We start from the raw sequence: 26,264 nt of genomic DNA, 5'->3' as shown, positions 1-26,264 counted from the left end.
TTTTATTTCTAATCTAACCTAGATTGCAAGTTTCTTTGCTGAGGGAACTATTTGAAATTCTACTTGTACGATGCCACAAACAGAGCATCTGCAGCTCCAAATAAGTGTGAAATAAATATCTATCCGCTATCCAATAAGAATTTGATTTTAGCACTTCCCAGTAACAAGGTAAAAATATTTAAACAGTCATGAAATATGTGTTTCTTAAAATGTCATCTCTAGCATACTATAGGCAATATTAATTGTGTTTGTAACTGTCTGAAAACTTTGATTATTTGAATAAATCTGACAAGTTTGAGCATGACTGAAAAAAATCTGTATCTATGTTCTACAAATTTGATCAACCCTGTGTCACATTTTGTCAGTGTGTTCTTGTGAAATTCTTAAAACCTAGAGAGCCACAAAGCAAATTATATGATGGCAATCTGGTTTATTTTTTGTTGCAACAGAATCAAACAATTCAGATTGAAATAATAAAATATTAATGAAAGAGGCAAACTGCATTGATCTTGGGATTTATCTCTTAATAATTTTTTATACATTTACCTTTATTGTACTATAAACAAAGGTTAAAAAAAACTGCAAAAATCACATTTCATCAATTCATTCCTTTCAACAATTCATTTCTTCTATTTAACTGGAGGTAAGAGTAAAATGTTTAAAAGGGATCAAAGACCTTTACAACTACTTGTATGAACAATGACAAAGCAATACAGAATTTCAGACCATATTTGAAAAACAGACATTGTCCTAAGTCTTAAATAATATACAAGTTTTATAACTTCATTTTTAGAATCCTTCTTGCCCAAAGACTGTAAGTGTTTAAGGCAGCCAGGCTAGAAACTGTGAAGACTGTGAATTCTAATTCTGTTTTAGGCATAAAGGTCAACCAGGTTTATTCTGGGCCAGCCATTCACTCTTAGCCCTAGAAAGAAGGCAAATCACTTTCACAAATCTTACCATGAAAACTGAAAGGTGTCATGAGGAGTCAAGACTGACACAAAGACAGACAGACAGACAGACACATGCACATCTTTTATTCTAACTATATGTAGCAATACTGATACTATTGGCTTTTTAGAAGTACAGTTTTGCATTCGTGTTAACATATTAATAAAGAGAATGACAAATTACTTAGAAATGCTGGCTCCTATCATCTCACTTCTAAAAGTGCCTGTAAAGGATGGAGGTCCTTTTAGATTTCACTCCCCTAGTCATTGCTGATTATAGAGGATGGCACTCTTCTCCATTTCAAGGCCGCTGAGCTAGCACTGTCCAAAGGAGTTTCCACAGTCATGTGGCCAGCATGGATGTCACAGAATGTTGTTTCCTTCCCACCAAAGTGGTATACCTATTTCTCTACTCACATTTGCATGTTTTCAATCTGCTAGGTAGGTGGGAGCTAGGCAAAGGTGGGCATTCACCCCGTTGCACGACACTCAGGTTTTGAACCTGGGCTGCCAGCTTTCCAGCTAACAGGTCCAGTGTTTTAACCACTGAGCCACAAAAAGTGTCTGTAGGCCATAAGGAATTCCTGAGGTAATCTTAGTAGTATTATTAGGAGTACAATTACCCAACTTGTGGGTAATTATTTTGGAATATGTTGGCCTCTCAGAACCAGGAATTAAGGCATGTCTGAGGAACTACAGAAGTTAATTTACCTACACTTTCTATTTTTGCCACTCTTTTTTCGAAGCCTGAAGCATTACAGATTATATGCTTTGCTATGGTATGTCCTTTGCCTAGTCTCCTTTACTCTTCAGTATTTTGATTAATGACTTGGATGAAGAGGTAGAGGACATGCTTATCAAATTTGGAGACAGTACATAAATCATTTGGATAGCTAATACTTTGAAAGATAGAAATAAAATTCAAAATTATCTTGATAGATTACAGAAAGGAGTTGAAAGTACCAGATTGAAATTTAACAGAGTCAAATGCTAACTTCTCTGCTAGGGTACAAGAACATGTTGCACTGTTGCAGAATGGAGGATAGCTATTGAAAATAGTAATTCTGAAACATGCTACAAACTGAATATGAGTTAACGATATGAAATGGCTGCAAAAAGATAAACGCAGCTTTAGGTTGCATCAACAAAGTCCAATTTCCATCACAATGAGTACTGTAATTGTTACACTCTTCTTTGGTGAGACCCATTTCTCTGGGCTCCCACTTTAAGATTCAGTACAAGATAAGGATGATCAAAGGATTGATCAAAGGATTGAAGATGATTAGTGTATTTAGCCTTCAAGGAAATATGACTCTACTTTGTCTTTACACAAGTAGCAAGTTTCCATTCCTACAGTGCGCAACATTTGCCAAATAAGCTATTTGCAGACCATGAATTTGAGATATACAAATTTGAAATATATTTCAATATTTATAATTGATTACTTCTTTATAGCTTGTGGTTACCATGGAAGACTCATGAAGAATGAAGAAATTATCAGATACCAATTAGAGTGAACACATTAAATGATATATACAACAAAATTTGCCTGAAATGCTTGATTAATTTTACTGTGAAGAGTTGTCCTCAAGGCAGAAATGAAAAAAAAAAAAAATAGATTGCTTCCTAAATAGTACATTACAACTCAGATAAAGTCCCTTCATGCTGCCATTAATTGCTTCAGGCTAGAATTAAAATAGAGTCTAAGAATTTATTTAGAAATGTTCAGTTCATAATATTTCGGGGATATTTAAAGATACAGAAGGAAAAATAATATTGTAATCATCCAAAGAGCAGAGCAAGGATTTTATCTGTAGTTATTCATTTATTCCAAAGGACCAGAGGGAGGTTTCAGCAGGTTTTGACCAGATCTGGAGAACCAGTAGCGGAAATGTTGAGTTCGGAGAACCAGTAGTAAAAATTCTGACTGGCTCCGCCCCCATCTATTCTCTGCCTCCCAAGTCCGAGCTGATTAGGAGGAAATGGTGATTTTGCAGTAACCTTCCCCTGGATTGGGGAGGGAATGGAGATTTTACAGTATCCTTCCCCTGCCACGCCCACCAAGCCACGCCCACCAAGCCACATCCACAGAACCGGTAGTAAAAAAAATTGAAACCCACCACTGCAAAGGACATATAATACTTACCCCAAACCATGAAATAAGTTTACTGTTTAAACTTTGAGGGCATTTGCCATAATATGTCCCAAGAACTAGAACTGCTTTTGCTTAGAGGTACCACCCCCCTCCAAAAAGAATAAAGATTGTGTGATATATGCTGAGACAATATATATTTGAGATATACACCGAGACACTTGATCCATATTTCACACACCATAAATATGTATAGGTATATTTACAGGTATAGATATATGTAACTATATGTATGAGCTCTACTCCAGAGGTAGTCTTGTGTGTTCATAATCTTAAAGGAGGCAGAGAGACCATACTTAAAATATTAAGTACTTTTTTGAACAAAAGATCTTGAAAAGGATTATTATTATCTTGGAAAAGATAACACAGAAGGCAACCAAATAATCAAAAGCTGAACAACTTCCTTCAAAGGAAAAGAAAAAGGAAATATTGGGATGTTTCATTCAGAAAAAAAGACAAAGTAAAATAAAATTGTAAATAGATGTATATGTTTATATACTGACAGATAGATAGATGCACGCACACATGCTGTGTAGAAAGTGAACAGGAAGGGTATTTTTTCCCTTTCCCTCTCATATACTGTAATATATAACTTTGGGCATTGGATTAAGCTGAACAGTGGGGGATTCGGAAGAGATGAAAGGAAATATTTTTCACACTGCATTACTTAATACTATGTAATTTGCTACCACAAGATATACTGATACTCACCAGCTGAGATGGCTTTAAAAGACCAGTTCATAAAAACTCAGACTGATTGGTGTAATACCTACAAGAGGCTAGGCAGCATGATTTTCAATACAAATATCTAGTGGATGGCTGAATGCCATTTATGCCATATTCAAGAGCAATCTGACTGCCATAGAAAGAAGAGAAAAGGCTGGGTCTCCAAAATGTCTAAAGTACTTTTTAATAAAAATGTATGTTTCTATGTATATGTCATACCATGGTGGATTCCATATGGAACTCATTTGCCTAGATCCTGCTTGCTCAATTGAAATGGTATAATTTTTCTGTGATGTATAACACCATTTTGACTATGTTTGTTTAGAGTTCAGGCAACAAATATGCATCACACAACTCATTCTCTCCCATTGGGTCTTATTCCACACATTAATAATTAATGGGAAACACATGTATAATTTTTGAGAGAACCAGCTATTCTGTGACGTTGTAAGGCTCCTCTTACATTTAAAAGGAAATGGGGTTGTTCTAATTTCTTTGTTACATGCTTTCCATGCAGAAGGAAGAGATTTATTTATTTAGTATATTGCAATGGTACATTAGCCAGGAGACAACAATGTTAATACAAAGTAGTTGTTTGGCTGCTCAAGACTGCTAGTCCATTTGGTGCACCACAAAGGGCGAACTAGCACCACACTCAGAATGGTTAACAGCGTTCTGCAGCTGTTATCCATTCTGAGGCATTTTCCCTCCACCAATGTTGCCTCACATTTGGGCATCACATTTGGGCAGCTCCGGCACAAAGTGGCATTATTTTTCCACTGAAGTGGTACCTATTAATCTACTTGCATGTAGCATGTTTTCGAACTGCTAGTTGGCAGAAGCTGAGGGCAAATGATGGGAGCTCATTCCCTTACACGGTGGTAGGACTTGAATCCCCAGAGCACAGACCTTCTGCAGTGTCTTTAAGCCACTGAGCCACCATATCTCTCAGGAGGAAAAGAAAATAAACCCCTTTCCTTTACACTACTGAACATTCTCATGGCATTAAGGCTTGGTCATTAAATTAAAAGGCCAGCAAAAATAAACCAAGATCTACTTTCTCTGCAGCCAAACCTTAACATAGGAAACTAGAGCCAAAACAGGAATTCCCTTTTGTTTTTTTAAAAAAGAAAAACTGCATTTTTAATAAATATAACATAGGCAAGCTCCAAAAGTAAGGTATCTAAATTCTAAAAACTGTATCACCAACTTTGGAAATGCTACCACAATGGAAATGCCTATATTTCTTAAGCTACCAACACAGTCATTAAACAAACAAGTTTTCCAAAGGTTTGTTATCTTGGATGAACAGTAATACAAATTTAGCAGTATGTTAATCTGCTAAAAAAATATTAAGAAGAAAAAAAAGACAGGAATTAAAAAAACAACAACTAATGGGTTTGCATCAGTGTGGGCATAATAGCCACCAGCACCTTCACCTGACAGAAGGCAATCAATGATTTCATTTAAAGTTCTTACCTACTGAATATACTACTAAAACTCTCGTGTCTGTTAGATTGTTTGTAACCTTCAATTGAGCAAAAAGGTGCATGATAGGGCAACAATTTTTGAAATCAACATACCTCAAATAGGGTAAATTTACAGAATGTGTCCATGTTGTGGCCCGTCAGCGGCCTGTGCAGCTAGTAGCCGATTCAGACAGCGAGGAGGCTGGTGTGGTGCTGCGCCAGCAGCCTGTGCAGCTGGCACTCGAGTCAGACAATGAGGAGGCTGGAGAAGATGTGGTGCCAGAGGCGGGGATTCAGCCAGGGCCTTCAGAACATCCAGAAGCCCCCATAAGTGAAGAGGAAGAAGAGGAGGAGCCTTTTCTTAATGCATGGGCATGCAGAGTTGCCAAAAGGCAGGAGTGGTTCCTCGGGAGGAGGTCTCCTCGAGAGTAAGGCTTGGGGCTAATTGGCCATCCCTTAGCCTATTTAAGGAAGGACGACAACTGAGGCAATTTGCAGGGAACAACTTCGTTCACTCTCCTTCGCGTCCTGATCTTAGTTCTCTTATCAGTTTCCTGCAAATTGCTTCTGGGCTTTCTGCCAACCATAGTAAGATTACGATTATTTATTCTTTAGATTCTTGTAGGCTGTTAAGAAAGTTAATTAACAGCCTTTATTTGAAAAAGACTGATTTAATTTAGTAAACTAAGGTTTGTACAGACTTTGTGTGTGCTGCGTTCTTTGGGGTCCATAGCTGGGGCAGAACAGTCCAAAATCCAGGATCCATCATTCCGATGGGACTGAAATTTGGCAAAGGTATGGCTGCTTCAGTGCTGTACCTCTACTGTGGTCAGTCACAGTCATGTGATCATCATTTCCAATGCTCCCTGGCAACTTGACCTTTAGATGTGCTAGGCACCTGCACAGCTCACCTGGCTTCAATCTCTTGCCCTGGCAACTCCGGTCTTCAAACTAAGAATTCTGTCTCCTCTCTTAGAGGCATCCATACTGGAACAACCAGAAATTAACCAAGGTCCACACATATGGACTACATATCAATAGTTAAGTCTTTTTTTTTTTCAGATATCCTGCAGATCCAGTTTGGCACTGGAATATATCCACAAGCCTTAGAAGATTTTCGCAGCATGGCAATTTTATAAAATCATGCTTTGCATATAAGTATATTCTTGCTATTCTCTTCCTGTAAAGGTTGAGACTATTTGTAGTTCACTCTTACACTCTGGGGCCATGACAAAGTGTATAGAACTTCTACAAATCACCATTTGCCACCCATAGAAGTTTCTGCATGATTTACCATTCTCATTACATTTTCCAGTATCTGTGAATAGATCAGCTCCATACTCACAATCCACATATGCTTTCAGACCATAATGAGATCATCTTTTGGCTCCCTCCCTGGGATACAAGGTTCTCCCTTCTACCATACTTGCTGCCTCCTACCAAGTAAGACCTCCTACCAATCCAATTTCTTAACACGTTTTGTCTGTGAGACTTTGAGTCTTAGCATAGAAACAGAGATTTGCTGTGTAAAGCTTAGAAGTCTGTGATTTACTGTTGAGTCATGACTAAGGAGTTGAACGCTAACTGACACCAAAACAAGACAATATCTGAATATCATTTCTGGCAACATCCAGCCTGAAACATTGTGGATAATATGTATGACATGGAGCCTTATTAATCAGATTAATTAGGGGACAGGAGTATGAAAGGAAAATTTATAGGAAACTGGATTTATTTCAGCATCCAATTTACTGGTAAATTTGTTAGGAGGGTATGCATTCCTGAATCCTCTACCTCAGTATTCCTCAATCTAAGCAACTTTAAGATGTGGGGACTTCAACTCCCAGAATTTCCCAACCAGCAAAGCTGAGAAACACTGCTCTAACTAGTGTTGATGCAGTAAATAAAGCTACCTGTTTTCCTGACAAACAATGAATATGCAGATATTCTGGATTGTACTATTTTGTAAATTGCCAACCCATCTCAGGTTTTCAGAGGTCTATTACTATGTGCTAGTCTGGTATTACACTTAAACTACTGAGGGAAATGACACTGAATTTTCTATCTCATCAGTTTTAACACTATTAAAAATTTAGGGAACTAGTAGAATTATAGCTTAAGCTTTGTTCAAGATAATTAAATTGCGTTCTTGTGCACACTTAGAATTAAAAGTATTTATTGCTTAACAAGTGATATGAAAGGGTGACTTGTATTTCAAAGTCTGAGCTAACCATTAGAAGCCAAACAAGTGTGTGTGTGTGTGTGTGTGTGTGTGTGTGTGTGTGTGTGTGTGTGTATTCCACAATTCTATTATTATGGAGGAGACTTCAGTGAGATATTGGATCCTGAAATGGACAACAATAATCCCACTCATAAAAAAAAAAATGAGTGAAACTTCTAAATTGAACATATATGCATCCTATAAAAAGGAATATAACATATGCATGAGACTAATTTGAAAAATAACTTCAGATGGCTACATATCCTACTACCAACCTAGGTAGGGAGTTACAATGGACTGAGTATAACGTAATGATACTTTATCACAATGAACTGAAATTGTTTTAACATGCTTACATTAGAGGTGTTAGGAAAATAGTGAAAGACACTCTGATTGCATCAGCTTGGTGTTGGTTTGTCCTTTATCTTCACAACAAAAGGGTATCTTGCATAAATCATCATATATCATACTGGACTAGGATTTCAGATGTGCCCTTATAAATATATTTTATAGTTCTATATAGTTCTAAATATATTTTCATTTTTTTCCGTTCCATGTATCTGCCTTTCCTAATATTGTTATATGTTATAACATTTGCAGTTTTGGATCACGCAATAATCTGTGATATTCAAAAATATCTTAAAAGATCACGGTACAAAAGAACTTTGAAAAGTTGTGGAATATTGATTTATAAGAGGAATCCCTCCACATCTGTTGGAAAGTTGTTAAAGAGAGGGAAGTAAAGTAAAGGAAGCCTTTTTATCCTGAGAGTTTTTGATTATTCCTGAAGCCCATTGCTTTAATATTCTATGGTCAGCTGTGAGAAGGAAATCAGTGTTTCTTGCCTATACATACTGATCATCTGGGCTCCAACCAGCAAGAGAGAATTGTTTGGTCCTTGAAAAATTGTCAGATTGCCACAGAAAGTGGATTTGGAGAAGAACATTATACTTCCTCTGAAAAGATCTCATACATTCATATCAAAAAAGCTGATGGGAACACCATAGCCAAAGAAATGTGATTCCCCTTCTTCATTATCTAGAAACTTTTTTCATGTCAATACTGACAATGGATTATATCCAACTCTCTCACATATTGAATAACTTTCTAGAAGAGCATGGAAAGTATTGGGTTGGAATGTCACAAAGCAGAATAGTCTGTAAAAATGTTCTTCCTATTCCTTAAAAGAAAAGAATTCATACTCATGAAAGCTTATTTTCTGTGCAGGTTCACTTTTAGAGGCATATCATTAGACCTAACCTAGAAAATATATTTATCAATTTAATTCAACCATTAAACTACATGAGAGACCATTTACATTTTTTTAAACTTACTTATGAACTATTATAAATTTTATTTTTTTAAACTTACTTATGAACTATATTAGATTTCCAATATTTTATATTTAATATGCCACATTTACAGTTTCTTTCAGTCTTATTTCTAAAGGTTGCAGTATGGTTTAAATGTACAATTTTAAAATAAATTTAAATCCCAAACCCACTCTTGTTTTGCATACCAACCCATTAAAAGTCTTACTACTTACTACTGAAAACAGTGTTAATGTACAAAACAAGACTCCAAACACACTGAAGTACAGAGTTGGAAATAAGGACCAAAATAAAGAGCATTTTTGATGCACATGTTCACGGGCAGCATATCAGGTTTTCGTTTTGTTTCATTTTGATTTTTTACAATCTAGTAATAATAAAATGAGCACAAGGATGGTTTCAGTTCATTACTTCTTTGATGATAGTTTTTACATTTGCAATCCACACTGCATTCTTTGAGAGTATTTTGTTAGACCATTAAGTGATGAATATAATTATCTATTATTGCCTTACACTGACACCTGGTGGAGGATTGCAACCTATTTACTTAATGGCACTGGAGTGAAATTTACAAGCAACTTAAAATACTTTAAAGGCCAAATAAAAACAACCTTATGCAATTTAAAGTACTACTCTTTCTCCCTTAGAAACTAATAATTTCAAACAAGATTTATATATCTAATTAGCTGCTCCATGCTGTATACATTTCTATGTGACAAACACAAGTGGAATTCCGTTTCCAATGTACAACCTTTAAATATTCCATTAGCAAGTGATATATTTCACTGTAAGCTTCCATAGCATTCCATTCCAAAAATAAAACATTCTGAATTAACTTTTCTCCTTAGGATGAAAGACTCATGTTCTTTATATAAGGAAAAACTATATTAAATTTTACATGCTCACAGCAACTTTTGACTTAATTTGTAGGATTTAACAAAGCTATACTATATGTTTGCACACTATTTCTGTGCAAATAAGATCTGATCTTTGCTCAAAAGAGTTGGCAGCTTCATATTACAATTGTTTTTGTAATTGAAAAATGCAAAAATGCCAAACAGCCATTCTTGAAAAGTTGCATCTGTAATAGAATAGTCTGATTTACTGCATAACTTCTGAATCTTTTTCTGTTTCCGCCATATGTCCCAGAAGTAATGAAAATAAAAGTGGGCTATCATCCAAGATTCCAACACATTTCCATTCTGTTCATACATATGTAATGATAGAAAATCATTATTCACAATAAATCATTGTTTCACACTGAAGACGCTAGTAAAGATTAAATCCGAAAATAAGAATTTCACAAGTTCTACCCCACACAATCAAATCTTTTTCTACTCTGATATTTATAATTAATTCATGTTTGTTCCAATAATGATCCAAAGTTTTTCTTTTGTTTAGTTTTTAAAAAGACTACTTTAATTTTTCAATAACCTTTCAGAAGCACCTTGTTGACCTGCTCTTTCCTACTCCAATTCTGGTTTAAACATGACTTTTAGTGCACAATTTCAAATCTGAAGTTAGTGAACTTAATAATATAGCTGAAGATCACTAAGTTAATCTTCCACATTCCAAAAACCACTTCTATAAATCAAAGTCCCACAATACAGGAGTTTGTGAAGCAGCAATTTTAACACTCCAAAAAGGAAAATAAAAATTCTGTTAAGAGCAATAAAAGTTACTGTCAAAAGCTCTGGGTTGCCACTGGTTTCTTTGGCATAAGAAGTCATGCCTTATTTGTAACTTCTTAACAGAAAATTCAAACAGGAAAAAGGTAAAATTGCTAACAGAAAAAGCCTATGATAAATTAAGGTTTAGTTGTAAATCTGCAAATGGCAGATACTCCTTTCTAAGGCATTAACTTCCACAACATATTACTTCACTGTGAAAAATAATGGTTAGACTAGACTAAACATTTAAGTTAACTTTGCACATCAGAGAACTTCCAACAATACCTACCTATGACTTTAAAAAAAAGAAAAGTGAGAAACTAGCTATACAGCTCCATAATTAGAGTAAGTATATGCAAAAACATCTTTCTAATGACTGGCATTAGACCTGTTTGGAAAAATATATTTATATCAAAATTCCCAAACAATGTGTACTTGTAATGGAATTAGCAGTCCTACTTTTTAGTTTTGACTCACCTTGCAAAGCTTTTGATAACGTGGTGATGAAACTGCCATTCTCTGCAAGCGATGTAGCAATACCACAACTTTCTGCAGTGATGTTCTCACCACCGCCATCATTTTAAGTTTGCCACACTTCTGAAGGCACCTCAGAATTTGCATTATAAATGAAGAGCACCCAGCATTTTCTTTCAGTCGCTGGACAATGATTTGCCAGCTTTCTGAGCATGCTCGTTTCCAAAACAGCTTTTCCAAGGGACAGACTCAAAGGCATAGGCAATAAGCATCATGCTAAAAGTATTCCTTCTTCTAGAGAGCCAAATACACACAAAAAGAAAAGCCTGCCTGCATCCTCAAAGGCTGGATTTGTTTAGCAGTTCCAGAAAGAGAGAAGTTGTTGATCAGAGAGAGATGCCTGCTTCGAAGTGGAGAACTACATACCAGCAAACGTTGATTAATTGACGAGGTAGAGCTGCAGAGATGAAGCACAATTCCTCCGGGAAGCCTGCTCTGACATCATCATAATAGTTCTCCTCTTGGCTTCATAGAAAAACAGGGAATGGCATTCCTTCCCTCACTCCGGAGGAAGATGCTGTCACCCTCACACTGAAAGCAGCTCTGCCAGAGCTGCGGAGCAAGTGAATCACACAGCCTGCTCTAAATCTTATAAGAACAGAGGGATACCTGCCCTAATTATAGCAGCCATACATTAAAAGACAATAAATCACATAGTGGCTGCTCTCCAAAAGCTAGATTATTGTCCACAAAAGGAAGATCTACAGGGGCAAAACCCTATCTTGTAAAAACTCTCCTAAGCTAATTTGCCTCGAGAGCTCCCAGAAGAAGAATTTCTTACTAGAGCTTCTCCACTGAGCAAGAGACAGAAAGATTTGATTTTAATTTTTTTAAAATTGGTTTTATATATATTTGATTACTCTACCTTCTTGTCTCCTCCGTGGTCAGGATCTTCAGTGTTTTAAATCTTGGTAACAAACTCTGACAAGTAGTATCATTAAACCTCTCTTGCTGCGAGAGACAATGTGAGTTTAGCAGCAAAAACATACTCCCATTGTGGCAAATGCAATCACATGTTACATCATGTTTAAAAAAAGGCAGAGGATGCTGTAAGATAGCTTAAGCATCATCAATCTAAGTGTAATCAGGCCAGTACCCAAGAGAGTAATGTCTAGGAACCCTAATATGTTACCTTGACTTAAGAAAGATGGGATAGATTATCAAGACATATAGAACTTCAATAGGAATCTTGGTTTCTGACAATCGGGCAGCAAGTTTCATCTTATTTCATCTCTCCGCTTTAGACAGAACTAGATCACTGAAGCAAATAATTCATCTAGCACAACATCTTGCTGAACATATCACCTACTTATTGCTCATTCAAAACCAGTAAGCAAATATGTTCCACGGAGGACTACGATGAGCAAAATTGCCCCGTGTGATATTCAAGGAAGGGAGACCCATACCAGACAATATAAATTATGTGGGAATTCAAGCATAAATAGAATTGATTATTATGTGTAAAGAACCTAATTTTAGTCAGTAATTCTAGAACCTCTGTTATACTCAAAACAATTCCTAATAAGTCCAACTTACAAAGCCTGATTTGCAACAGTAGCAAAATTGTATGGCATATTCTACAATACATACAGTATTAGCACAAAGTATTAGCACAAAGAAAAAGCTGAAACCACAAGACACAGGCAGGGATTATATGAACTTTTCAAGGGTCAGAAGCCACTCGTGGTTCTTCTTATCTGTTACTACCGTACCATTCGTATGTTTTGTGTGGTGGTGTCTGTGTGGTGTGTCTGCTTGGTTGAATGTACAGTATGTTCCTTTCTTTTTGGAAAATCATGAATGGAAATAATTGGGAGAAGTCCAAAATTATGACCACCTTTCAGTGCTTCAAATACCAAATGGCTTAGATATTTAGAAAAAAACCTATTTTATATTTAACATTGGTTTTTGCTTTTCTGAATTCCATGTGATAATTCCAATTGTGTTAAAAAATGCAATCGATTTATGCATCTGAATGCTGAGCAGATTGATGCTTCACTCCAGCAACTGCTCAAAAATCCAAGGAAGTTAAATGGCTCACCCAAGGCCAGCATGCAAAATTTAGGTGCATGTTTTTTGCATGTGATTAGAGCCTCCATATATTGATTGGCTGAGACATCAGAATAGAAAAGTCACAAGCTACAAAGATAGCCAATTGTGGTTGCTTGACACTAATGATTTAATTGGATCCATTTCCGCAGAAAGATGAGATTTATGCCTCTACCAGCTAGAACTTCAAAGATTCTTGTACATCTAACCAATTTACAGCCATTAGCAAAATCAATGGAAGCTTTGATATACTACATTGAATATTTAGAACCTAGTTTCTTGACTCTATGCATAGAGGTCTCAGTGTATGTTACAGTAAAAAACCTAATTTGTAAGCTTCTCTGGAATATAAAGCAATGTTATACTATACATTTAAGAATGTATGACTCATTTTTCTACAAAAGTATCCAAGCCAATAATAAAAATCTTATAATATTAGAAAATCATGCCATTAAAAAAAAAAATCATCGGACATCAGGAAAACAACAACAAAGCAATCAATATGCATCAAGCAACACCAAATAAATACAAGCAGATCAATTGTAAAGGTTAACTTTACCACTTAAAATATCAACATATTTGAAAAAGCCATTCCCAAAATAGGATATTGCAAGTTAAAAAAAAAAAATTACTCCTGATAGGAGTTCACAAGATGGTGAACTATGAAAAGGCCTTAACTAGAATTTGGTAGGTTTTTGTATACTATCTTATGAACAAATAAAAATATATGTCAGTAATTAGAATCTACTAGTTAGCCATTTCATGGAAATGACTGACCCATGAATTGCTTTTTATTCTAGCCCTAGAATTCCCAGTCTTATTCAAATGAAAATGAAAATCGTGTATGTAAGAAGTAATATTTTCATGCATGCATGTATGCATAAATGTGTCTCTATGATGCTGTCCTTGCTTCCAACTACTTAGTGCAATAAAATTACCAAAAATTTCCAAGGTCTTGTAAACATGATCTTGTTTGAAGCACGAAAAATGCCTGACAATGAAAAGACATAAATCAGCTTGCTCATGTTACCTATATATACTGAACTTACAATGTTAGAATACATTGTGTATTAACAGTGTGATTCAATTGTTCCCTACAGGGCAAAGATGCTGAAAGATATAAAGTTATTGATTAGCTTATGTGGAAAGAAAAAGAATGGAGACAAACTGCATTGGTTAACAATCTGATATCAATTGATAATAACATACAAAATACTGGGATATTCAAAATAGAGGCACAGAATGATGGCTAGAATCAAAAAGGGGAAGAGAAAACCGCCCCTACCCTTGAGGTCTGGCAAAGTCCAAGCCAAAGTAAAGCAAGTCCTTAACTACCCATTATTCTAGTTGCTACTTTCAACACAATTTCATAATGAGCACTTTTAAAATTAACTTCTATCTACATCTTTACTACATCTACATCTACTGCCCTTTATTCTGACAGCATTCAAACTTAAAACTAAATTTCTTGAAGCCCTATGGAAGATGTCAGAAATGTTTGTTTCCATTCTCAATGAGCTATTGTTAATGTGAACTGGAACTATAGATTGCAGAAATAAGCTAATATTAGAAAGCAATATTCAATTGGCTTGTTCCCCAAACCATTAAAAATCACAGGTTTTTTTAATCAACCACATAGTTAAATAAGTTGTTGAAAGTAAACATCTTTTACAATCTTCTTATAGCCATGTTGGAAGCAAAGAGGGCTTGTAGGGGATTTTGAAATCCTAAATTGTACAGATAACAATGATTTACCATTGCATCCAAGGAAGCCTCAATGTCACCAAAACCAATTAAATTTCAAACCCAAATAAGTATTTTTACTTTCCTTTCCTCTTTATTGTTCCTATTTTCCATCAAATAACAAATATGATACTAAATGGTTCTTTCACTGATCATGGATAGCTTTTAGGTACTATGGTATCTTTTGTTAAATGGTGAATTTCTGATTTAGTCAATATTTAAATGTTTATAGTAAGTCCCAATGCTTCTAATTACATAAATTACTTAAACTTTTCATTAGTTTTCTAATTTTGGAAGTGCAGTATGGAATGCATGAATGTGAGGAAGTTTATTTCTTATTTCTCAATTTAGAGAAAATACAGGGATGAATTCAGAGCAAATATGGTGCTGAAGTTTGGTTGGTGAATGAGAAATGAGAAATATATGATGGAAGCAAACAGAAGAATACCTAAAATGCTCTATGAATAGCTCCATACTCAGCAAGTAGATGATCAAGGATGTGAGAGGTTCAATGAATGTATGAACAAATGTGTATGAAATTGTGTTAGAGCATATAAATGTGCATATTGTTTTTAGGAAATATTGTTTTTAGGAAATATTATTGGATGAGAACCTGAATGATTTGCAGCAGATATTAGATTGTATGATGCAACAAGAATTATTGTTATTGGGAGTCAGACATTTTACTATTATCAGCTCATCCTTCGCTATGGGGTCTGACAGGGAAAATGGAGTGAATGACTGAATCTTATACTGTACAGAAACAATTATTTCTGGTTTGCAAGATAGAAAGTTATGGAGAGCTAAAGTCAATGGTTCCAGAGCAAACTATTTCTGTATTTCTTCTTCTTAAGTCATGCCTTATTTTCTTCACTTAATATTTCTTATCCTTTTCTGAGCTATCCATAACAATGCTTACCTCCTAAGGGAATAGTGTAAAGAAATACATACAAAGGTACTATGCAAGTATTTTCTTTCTGCATATCTTCCCACAGGACACTGTTTAAGATTATAGATTAAACAAGGGTGTCAGTAACATTGACTATTTTACTGACAACACATATAGATTACAGTTGTAGTGGAGTTGTTTTTTTTTCCAGAAATGATTAGCCACCCTAACACTTTTTTCCAGGCCTCTAATTAACTTAGAAAAAGAATTTGCTTCCTAAGCTTTCTTAGCACAGGAATCTGCTTGCCTACACTTTGTCCAGGTGGTTTATGTGTTTTCTGATGCTAGGAATCAATGTTCTTTACTGCATCACCAATCTCCCTAAAATAGAATGTTTTTTCTCTAACACGTGGCAAGAACGTTTTTGACAGCATACAGTAACTCCTTTACTAATTTTAGTTTAGTTCTGTTTCATTAGTATATCAATATTTTACTTCGTTCTGCCATCATCAGGTTTGCTACATGCCAACCCTTTCAGCCGTTTTTTAAAAAATTATAAGACTTTTAACATGTAATCCAAACAGTCCATTTTGACACTCTATCACTTCGGGCTTAAATAAACCATTTCAGTAAGATCCAGGTTAAATTTCTTTAGTACGTGAAACCAAAAATATGATTTCAATGCCATCTTTGGAATTTTTAGTCAGCATTTTTTTTTTCTTTGACAGATGGATAGAAACTTGGATTCCGTTGGGCACAGTTCCTCAGGGCCGGATTTTCCTATAGGCTAACTAGGCTTCAGCCTAGGGCCTCAAGATCAAGAGGGGCCTACACAGTGGTGGGATTCTGGGGGTTCTAGGGGGTTCGGCCGAACCCTTTGTTAAATTGCTGGCTCGCCCACCCCTCGACTCCCACCCGCGCGGCGCCAGCCTACCGTAGCCAGGGGTGGGCAATTGTGGCTCTTTTACAACCTGTGGACTTCAACTTCCAGAATTCCTGAGACAGCTTGGCTGTCTCAGGAATTCTGGGAGTTGAAGGCCACAGGTTGTAAAAGAGCCACAATTGCCCACCCCTTCCCTAGCCTGAGTTCCGCTGCCTGGGATCCACATGGGCTGCCACGTGGTTCCCCACCGGCTCCGGACGCAGGAGACCAGGATGGAGAAAGCGGCTTCCACGCCTTCACTCACCCTCACTCTCTGCTCTGTTGGATCGCTGGCCGTTCGCTTACCCCGCTCACTCCCAATCTATTGCTGCCTCCGGAGTCCCAGCTGATGGCTAGAGGAAAAAAAACTTCAAATTCTTGCCGCGGGGCTTCAAAGGGCCGCCCTACAGCCAGTGGTGCAGCCGAACCCTTTGTTAAATTGCTGGCTTGCCCCGCCCCCTCCGCACCACTATTTATTGTCAATAAATAGTGGTGGGTGAGGGGCGGGGGAGTCAGCAATTTAACAAACGGTTCGGTGTTTTTTTTGTAATTTTATTGGCCCACGGAGCTTCAGCATAGGCTAATTGGCCTCCCGGCTCTCAGCTGATTTGTCTCAGCTGTTTTGCTCAGGGCTCTGCAGCTTGCTTGGAAAGAGTGCAGATTTTTCCCCCCCTATCTATACTGAAAAAGGAAAGAGAAAGTAAAGCAGGCTGTTGGCTTTGCACGTTGGAAAATTAGGCAGGCAGATTTCTTTTCTTTTTTCTCACCAAAAAAGGTAGGTGCAAACAACGGGAAATTTAGGGAAAAAGAGGAGATTTTAAAACACAAAAGAAAAAAAGCTCTATTTAACTAGGGAATTGTAATAATTGAGATACTATTAATTGTATATTTCTGAAAGCAGAAATGGTTAAGTTGTGGTTTGGAGGAATATATGGGGGAAATTATTTGGTTTATTATTATTGGTAAATATAATTAATGGATTTGTAAGAAATTGGATTGCATGGAAATAATTGGAATATTCATGTTCATATTGATTAATATACAAAAAAGGTAGTTATATAACTAATTGATTTATATTAAAATGTTGAATTTATATTAAACAACTAATATTACATAATTAACCAATGTGAGGATGGATATAAAAATAGATGACAATGGGAAGGGGTATAATATAGAATAGAAGGGAAAAATTGAATTTGATTAAGATTAGAGATGAGGATGAAGGGTAATATTGGTTTTTTACAAAAATAGATGAGGAATAAATATGGCAAAAAGGAAATATAGAAATTGTAAATTTAATTGAAATGACTAAACACTGTTTAAATTTGTGAACCGGCCAAATACTCTGTTCAAAGAAAATACATTGTATGTTTGTATATGTGTTTCTAATTATTGTTATTTATTCATATTTGTTCTCTTTTATTCTTTAAAGTTTAACAATTCATTCTTTATCTTAATATCTTTATATTTGTTTGGGGTTGGCTTTTTTCCCTTTCATCTTTTTTATTGTACAGCAATCTTTCTCCTCAAACCTACCACCTCTCTCTTTTCTTTCCTTTTTACTTTCTCTTCCTCCCCCTCTTCTTCTCCTCCCTACTTCCTCTTCCTTTCTCCTTCTCCTCCTCTCTTCCTCCCACTCTTACCCTCCCTCCTACTCTAATTTCCCTTCCCTTCCTTCATCCCTCTCTATTGCTGTATCCTTTTATGCATATGGACTACTCAGAGGGCTGAAAAAGTTATTTCTGACTGGTCCTCGTACTTTTGACCAGTCCTTGAACTTACAACTGTCCTCACATTTTACGTTTTTGCCCTATCTTGTCACCATGGTGAAGAGAAGCAGTTGTGAAATGAGTGACATGGTTGTTAAGAAAGCTGCACGGGCATAAATGTGAGGATGGTCATAAGTGTGAGGACCGGTCAAAAGTGCGAGGCCCAGTCAGAAATGACTTTTTTCAGCCCTCTGAAAAAAGTCTATGCACATAGCCATGCCCACCCGGTCACATGACGAGCTACCTACGCCTACACAGTCACGTGACCAGCTAGCTACGCCCGCCCAGTCACATGATTGCCAAGCCACACACCCCCAACTAAGCCACGCCCACAGAACCTGTTGTTAAAAAAATTGAATCCCACCACTGGTGAAAGGGCCTCATAAATGGAATAGCCTAGGGCCTCTTTTCATCTAAATCCGGCCCTGCAGTTCCTTATTCGAATTTCATCTAGGACACACAGATGAAAGCATCAGTCACATCTCCTAGGTCAGTGATGGCTAACCTTTTCCAGACCGAATGCCCAAAGCCTGCGTGCGCGCGCACACGAATATGTGTGCATGCACCCAAACCCCCAAAATGCAATGCATGTGCGGCCCCATGCATGCACCCCGCCCCCTGCTCATGCACGTATGGGGGCCCCATATACGCCCTGCCCCCCACACATGCGCACGCTACCCCCCACATGTGCCCCACCCCCACGCATGCTCAGCAGAGACCCAATGATCAGCTGGCCAGCTGGAGGCATGCATAAATATGCAGCAGAGCTGAACTGGGGTGACGGTTCATGTGCCCACAGAGAGGGCCCTGTGTGCCACCTGTGGCACATGTGCCATAGGTTCACCATCACAGTCCTAGGTTGACCCCTAGCAAAGCGGTTACAATGTTTTGCTTTCAAGTTTTCTAAGTAACTGGATGGAAATAACCAGGAAATAACATCAGTGAAAAATTTTAAGCCTTCCCCCCAAATGTTATAATCATGCTTTTTTCTGTTTGCTAAGAGTACTACGATGCAGTACAACTAAGAAAAGTCTATCCTCTAGAGAAGGGGACATACTGTATGCCACTTGACCTTCCTGTCAAAAAGCAAAATATAACTCTAATAATCACAAAGAGGCATGTGTGTTCATCCTTTCCAGTGCTTTGAATTGTCATTATAATACACAGATGGGTATTGTTGGATTTATGAAGTGTTCTTTCACAATATATACAGTTAAATAATAAACAGGTTGAGAGATTTTACCATTTATATTTTTACCTTAATGAAGGTATAACCAACTAAAGTAGCCTTACCATAGGCAGTGGAACAAAAATAACTATTAATTTTCTTCCTTGAAAAATGCATAACAAATTCTGAAGTTAAAAATCCCATCAATCAAATACTTTTCTTAAGGACAGGACATAATGAGCAGTGTGTTGCTTATTCTTTTACGTGTATAATTCATTATAAACACACTGGAGCCTCTTCAGACAAAATTATCTGATTACATGCAGTTCATTGTATAATGCAAATGGACATTGCTCAAACAGCTAAAAATAATTCATATGAAATGAAAGGCTAGATAGAGTGATAACTGACAGAAAATAACTGCATACCAGTTCAAACATCTCATTCATTCATACTTCAAAAGCATTCTAGAGCAAAATTAAATGTGTCCATAACATAAAAAGAAAACGTGAAACATACAGAATTAGTAACCCAATTCAGGAAAATAGCAATTCTTCTCCTATATAATCCTGATATTTAATTTATATTGGATTACTACTGATTTTTTTTTATTATTATGAAACACTTAGGAAAAAAAAAATACAAAACAGACTTCAATGTTCAACAGAAACCCCCTTCCCTGCTGAAGAAATCAAAATGCATGCAAATGCATCAAGGAGTAAATCTACTCCCTCACTCATTTGCACATAAACACATACTCCTAATGTTTTTTGACAGAAGAGAAGAATTTGGTTATACATCTAGTCCAAAGCTCAAACCCATCTCAGATTGTATTTACTCAAAGAGAGAGACTTCAAATATACTCTTTCTGTTGGGTGATCTCAGTTAGATTTGAATGGAGAATGTCCTTTGTTCTTTGAGGTATGAACTCATTCATCTTCAACAGCAGTTAGTCAGGAATGCCTGGTAAATAGCTGTATAATGTATATTGGTTCAAAATGTGCATGACTGAAGAAGGGACACAACGAACTAATAAAAATGACAGAAATGATATTTTCCCGGAATGACAGAGTGTCAAGCTATCAAGCTTTACTTTGATTACATATTGATTGCATTGCCTCAATCAATCCCATTTTTAAGGAACTGGTATTGTTCACTGAGCTATTCATGTCTTTTTGTATGCCCTTTCTTAAAAAAATAAAAAATAAAAACTTCTGAAGGAGCTCCCCTTTTCCTCCACTTCTAATCCAGGCAATGTGAGAAGTGTGCTTGAGAATTTTTGCTAATGGAATTGTGGACATTAACATCCATGATCAGCCAACTGAAAAAAATAGTATTCAAAGGGACAGTCCAAACCAGCTGAAAGGCTGTGCATTTAAACAGCCCTACAAAAGAGAAATTATAATTGTAACAGAAGATAGAAGTTTATATGAGCAACAAAAAGAAAACTATTTCTTTGTGAAACCACCAGGAAGGATGGCCTCCAGAATGTTTCTTAAAAATGTCCTTTCCAAACAATAGACATTGTCTGAAAACTAGCAATCACGTATCTAAGTCCATGCTCTATATTTTAGGCATAACCATATGAAGGAAATTTTTCACAATGAGTTCTGCACGTTTACTGTATCACTCGCAAGTTTTCACTTGCTAAAACCAAATGTAATTTTGCTGGCCATTAAAGGCCTGTTCTTTTTCAATGTTGGCCACTTCATAGGCATGACTATCAAATATGCATTTTGTCCAATTTATTTGCAATGTTACATTATAGCAGATGATTCTGGGATCAGATCAGTGGTGAAATCCAATCTTTTTTACTACCAGTTCTCTGGGCATGGCTTGGTGGGCGTGGTGTGGCTTGGTGGGCATGTCAGGGGAAGGATACTGCAAAATTTCCATTCCCACCCCACTCCAGGGGAAGGATACTGCAAAATCTCCATTCCCACCCCACTCCAGGAGAAGGATACTGCAAAATCCCCATTCTCTCCCCACTCCTGGGGGAAGGATAGTGCAAAATCTCCATTCCCATCCCATTCTGGGGCCAGCCAGAGGTAGTATTTGCCAGTTCTCCGAAATACTTAAAAGTTCCACTACCGGTTCTCCAAACTGCTCAAAATTTCCGCTACCGGTTCTCCAAAACCTGTCAGAACCTGCTGGATTTCACCCCTGGATCAGATGATTCATAGAGAAAGCATACATGTATTAAAATCTTCAGGATGAAAACAACTATTAAATGTTTATATGATGTAATATGGGGCCTCCATATAAAAGTCTTCTCTAGTGTAAGAACACCTCAAGGAAAACTGTGCATGCTTAAATTATATTACTCAGCTAACAGAGCTTGAAAGCCAATATGGATTTCCCCAGACAGAATGTACATTGATAGCAAGATGAATATGGTTATATCTTTGTCCTCAGCTTTCCAAATGCATCGCTAAGCAATCATGAAACTCATCAGATAGAGTGACAGCTTTTTATAGAATTACAATAATTTGTCCTACTATTGCCAATACTTTATAATGTTGGAATCACAATGAACTGTGATTAAAAGTTACCATATGTTGAGATACACCCATTCATTTTCCAAATGGTCTTCAAAATACATTTGTCCTTGAATTATTTTAAGGCTGCTTTAACATAAAAAACTATCTTGTAATTACTTTAACACAAAAGCCGACTTGTAATTACTTTCAACATAAAAACATTCAGAACCAACATTGAGCACATTCTAAATTACTCATTCATCTAAGGCCATCTAGGAATGTGAAATTCAGATTTGTTGTGGCATTTGAATGAATTTCAGCAATTGTAACTTTAAACTTCACCCAGTTGGGGGTAAAAGGAAGCAATGAACTGAGTAATCTATAGAGATTAACTGATAAAGGGGTAACTGCATTATAATTATGCATCTTCAAAATAAATAATTTGTTCAGAAACAAATATAAAAGAAACTGACTGAGTGAAAATGAAACAGATGAAGGCATTTAAAGCTGTTCGTTTAGTTTCGTTAGTGTGGATTTACCCATACTTATTTATAAGGAGCAAGAAAAATCATTATTTGTTGTTATTTTATTGTTATAGCATATAACAAATGCATGCCCCATCATTAGTCAATCTTCATATAAAGCTGATGCAGAGCAAGGGTTGTTGTTGTTGTTGTTTTTTCAACTGGAGTGAATGGCAATGTGTGTGTGAGACAGAGAAAAGTGCAAGACCCAAATCTGTTGAGAACAAGTAAGACACCCCTACACAGTTTCCTTCCTACTGCCAATCAAACATACTGCAATCATTTTTTCCTCATAAACATATATAAGGAAGTAACTCATAGCAACACACTGGGCAAAAACTGCCTCTTATTTCCTTCTGGTCAGACAAGAAGAAAAGCAGGGCAAGTTGGTTGCTTAGGAAGTTGCCATTCAGGGGAGATCTCAATTTATGATTGTTCTGGTAGATACGTAAGGCACCAACACTGGATTTGTTGCATGGCTAATCACGCATATAAGCCCTTTCTCCAATAGACAAAAAGATTGGTGGGTGCTTCGTTGAAGCAACTATAAACAGCGTTATCAATCCAATAATAAAACATTTGGTCCCTGTTCATTTTCAGGAGACAGGTACTCAATTTCAACAACTCACTTGCTTTTCTTTCAGCAGACATTTAATGACCATCGTCTAAATATTTATTTTGTGCTGACAAGTTTTATCTTCTGCATTAATCTTATAGTTATCCTTGAGTAAGATTATTTAGCAGCCAAAAGTGGATTTTACCATTTTAAGTCTAAAAAACATAGAAAATATTCCCACATGTAGAATTAGTCATCCTCTTACCTCAATCTGCTTCTTCAGTTCCCTTCCAGGACCACTGACCGGAGTAGTAGGTTCCCGTTGCAATGCATCTCCAAGGACATTAACTGTAGCTTCTGCTTCTTGTATCCACTTGAGGAACTTTTCAAGGTCTCTGAGCAAGGCATGTACAGTCTTCAGGTCAGCCTCCAAACAATTCTGCCTATTGCAAGTTCTATAGAAGGGAAGGAAAAAAATCAGTGACTACAGGAAAGTGAGAAGAAATCACCCTTTGGGTGACTCAGCACATTTGGCATGCATTTGTTATATGCTATGTACAGCTTTAGGAACTAGTGCTATACTCTTTTTAGTATTAAAATTTATGCCCTAATTGTACTATATTTTATAGTAAAACAATAATATGAAAATGTATGAAAATTACGCAATTTCTCTTCTTGCTATGAACAAGGTATGAAACTGCTAGTATGAGGAAAAGAACGGCACACACCTGTCGGAGGTTGTGAATGGGTAATGTAAAAGCTTCTCACACAATGAATGCAAACAATTCTTTGAACTTGCATATACATTCAAATCACAAAGTTGATGAAAAGTGGCACTTAACTTTTTTATTTTATAACTTACCGGTACTTGAGCAACTGGAATTTCTTTCTTTCTTTGTTATTCACACAAAAGGTACATTTAGAATCTGTCAATGGACCTTAAAGAACGTTAACATGTAAACACCACTGCTTCGTGAGCTGCATTGGCTGCCAGTGTGTTTCTGGGTGCAATTTAAGATAGTAGTTAGCACCTTTAAAGATTTTGTGGCTTGGGGTCAGATTATCTAAGGGATGTCTTCTCCCCGTCATTTCTATCTGTCCAATTCAATTCAGTCCAGCATGTGATGGGTCCAGTGGTGAGATTCAAATAATTTAACAACTGGTTCTCTGCCCTAATGACCGGCTGGGTGGGTGTGACCATGGTGGGTGTGGCCAGGGGGGTTGACAGGCAGCACTTGGCCTCCTGCACCCCCCTGGGAGCAAAAATAGGCCGCAGGGAGCACACCGCCTCCCCGTGCCCCATTTTGGGTCTAGTAGGCCTCCCTGCAGCTTCCTGGGAGCAAAAACGGGCTGCAGGGGGACTTCTGGCGGGGAGGGAAGGGGCCAGCCAGCAATTTAACAACCGGTTCTGCCGAAATGGTGCAAACCGGTTGAATCCCACCACTGGATGGGACCTTTCAGCCAAGGAATGTTGCCAGGCAGGAATCAGAAGATGTGCCTTCTCTCCCATCGCCCTGCCCTCTGGAACATTCTCCCTTCAGAGATCAGGATGACTCTAATTTTACTAGCCTTTCATAAGGCCATGAAGCTGGATTGTGGGCCCCATTTCTTGATTGTACAGGTAGTTCTTGAATTTGTTTAGTGACCGTTCAATGTTACAACAGCACTGAAAAAAGTGACTTAGGACCATTTTTCAGGCTTACAACCATTGCAGCATCCCCGTGGTCACGTGATCAAAATTCTGACATTTGGCAATTGACTCATATTTATGACAGTTGCAGTGTCCCGGGAGTTGCAGGCCATGTGATCACCTTTTGCAACCTTCTGGCGAGCAAAGTCAGGGGGAAGCCAGATACACTTAACAACCCTGTTACTCACTTAACAATTGCAGTGATTCACTTAACAACTGTGGCAAGAAAGGTCATAAAATGGGGCAAAACTCACTTTATAAATGTCTCACTTAGCAACAGAAAATTTGGGCTCAATTGTGGTCATAAGACGAGGATTACCTGTATAAACACCCATATATCTGTTCTATTTGATGCCATAGAATATTTATTACATATTGTTTAAGTTGTTTCAATTGTTTTTAATTTGTTTTTCTGTTCTATGATGTACACTGCCCAGAGTCATTTGTTGAAAAAGGCATCTATCTATGGTATCTATCTATCTATCTATCTATCTATCTATCTATCTATCTATCTATCATCTATCTATCTATCTATCTATCTATCATTTATCTATCTATCTATCTATCTATCTATCTATCTATCTATCTATCTATCTATCTAATATCTACACTATCCCCTCACCTGAATGACTCTGAGCAGTTTACAATAAAACTGGCTAAGCAACTAAACATTAGTTCTCCAGGACTATATTTAGGCAATAAAAGAAGCCTAAATCCACCTATTTTTTAATCCATAACGAAAATTTTATAGATCAATTAAATACAAAAATCATTGAAGTTGTGTGTCATATGTTATCTGTGACCCAATTATAGATGAGTAACAGAATATTTCTCTAATTCCAATTCTCCAATATACACGGGATTACCGTATTTTTTGGAGTATAAGACGAATCGGAGTATAAAATGCAGCTTAGTTTTTGGGGAGGAAAATAACGGGGGGTGGAAATCTGCCTACCAGGTATTCATCTGGCTAGCATCCTTAGTCTAGTCAGCTTCAGCACATTAGTTTGCTGGTTTTTATCCCCTGCTTGGGGATAAAAAACAGCTTCTAAAGCACAACTAATCTTTGGAGAGAGAGGCAATGAGAAAAGCAGGCAAACCATGGAGATCACTTCACTCGCTAGCGCCTCATTAGGGCTGAAGAAAAGCTTCACAGCTGAAAGTCAGAGGGAGCAGGCAAAGCGCGCCTCGTTAGAGCTGGAAAAAAACTTCACAGGTGAGTATCGGAGGGAGCAGGTAAAGCGCTTCACTGCTAGCGCCTCGTTAGGGCTGAAAAAAAGCTTCAAAAAAGCTACATTCGGAGTATAAGACGCACCCAAATTTTCAGCCTCTTTTAGGAGGGAAAAAAGTGTGTCTTATACTCTGAAAAATACGGTATGTCTTACAACTGTTAAACAATTTTTATAGATTTTTTATGTATC

At 37.0% G+C, this 26,264-nt stretch overlaps 1 protein-coding gene across 2 annotated transcripts in view; it reads right to left on the bottom strand.

The window, feature by feature from the left end:
* The window catches only part of UTRN (utrophin), a 370,975-nt gene that overhangs the window by 192,272 nt on the left and 152,439 nt on the right, over positions 1 to 26,264 (bottom strand). For both annotated transcript variants that reach the window (XM_060692261.2, XM_087882841.1), the window contains exon 52: positions 23,419 to 23,608. In XM_060692261.2, the coding sequence (XP_060548244.2) occupies positions 23,419 to 23,608 (190 nt within the window). The remainder of the gene's footprint in view (positions 1 to 23,418; positions 23,609 to 26,264) is intronic.

Source organism: Pantherophis guttatus, chromosome 1 (assembly GCF_059756535.1).
Source record: "Pantherophis guttatus breed Tessera chromosome 1, ASM5975653v1, whole genome shotgun sequence".
Classification (NCBI taxonomy): Eukaryota; Metazoa; Chordata; class Lepidosauria; order Squamata; family Colubridae; genus Pantherophis; species Pantherophis guttatus.
Note: the sequence above shows the minus strand (reverse complement) of the source record. Positions and strands in the feature narration are given on the sequence as shown.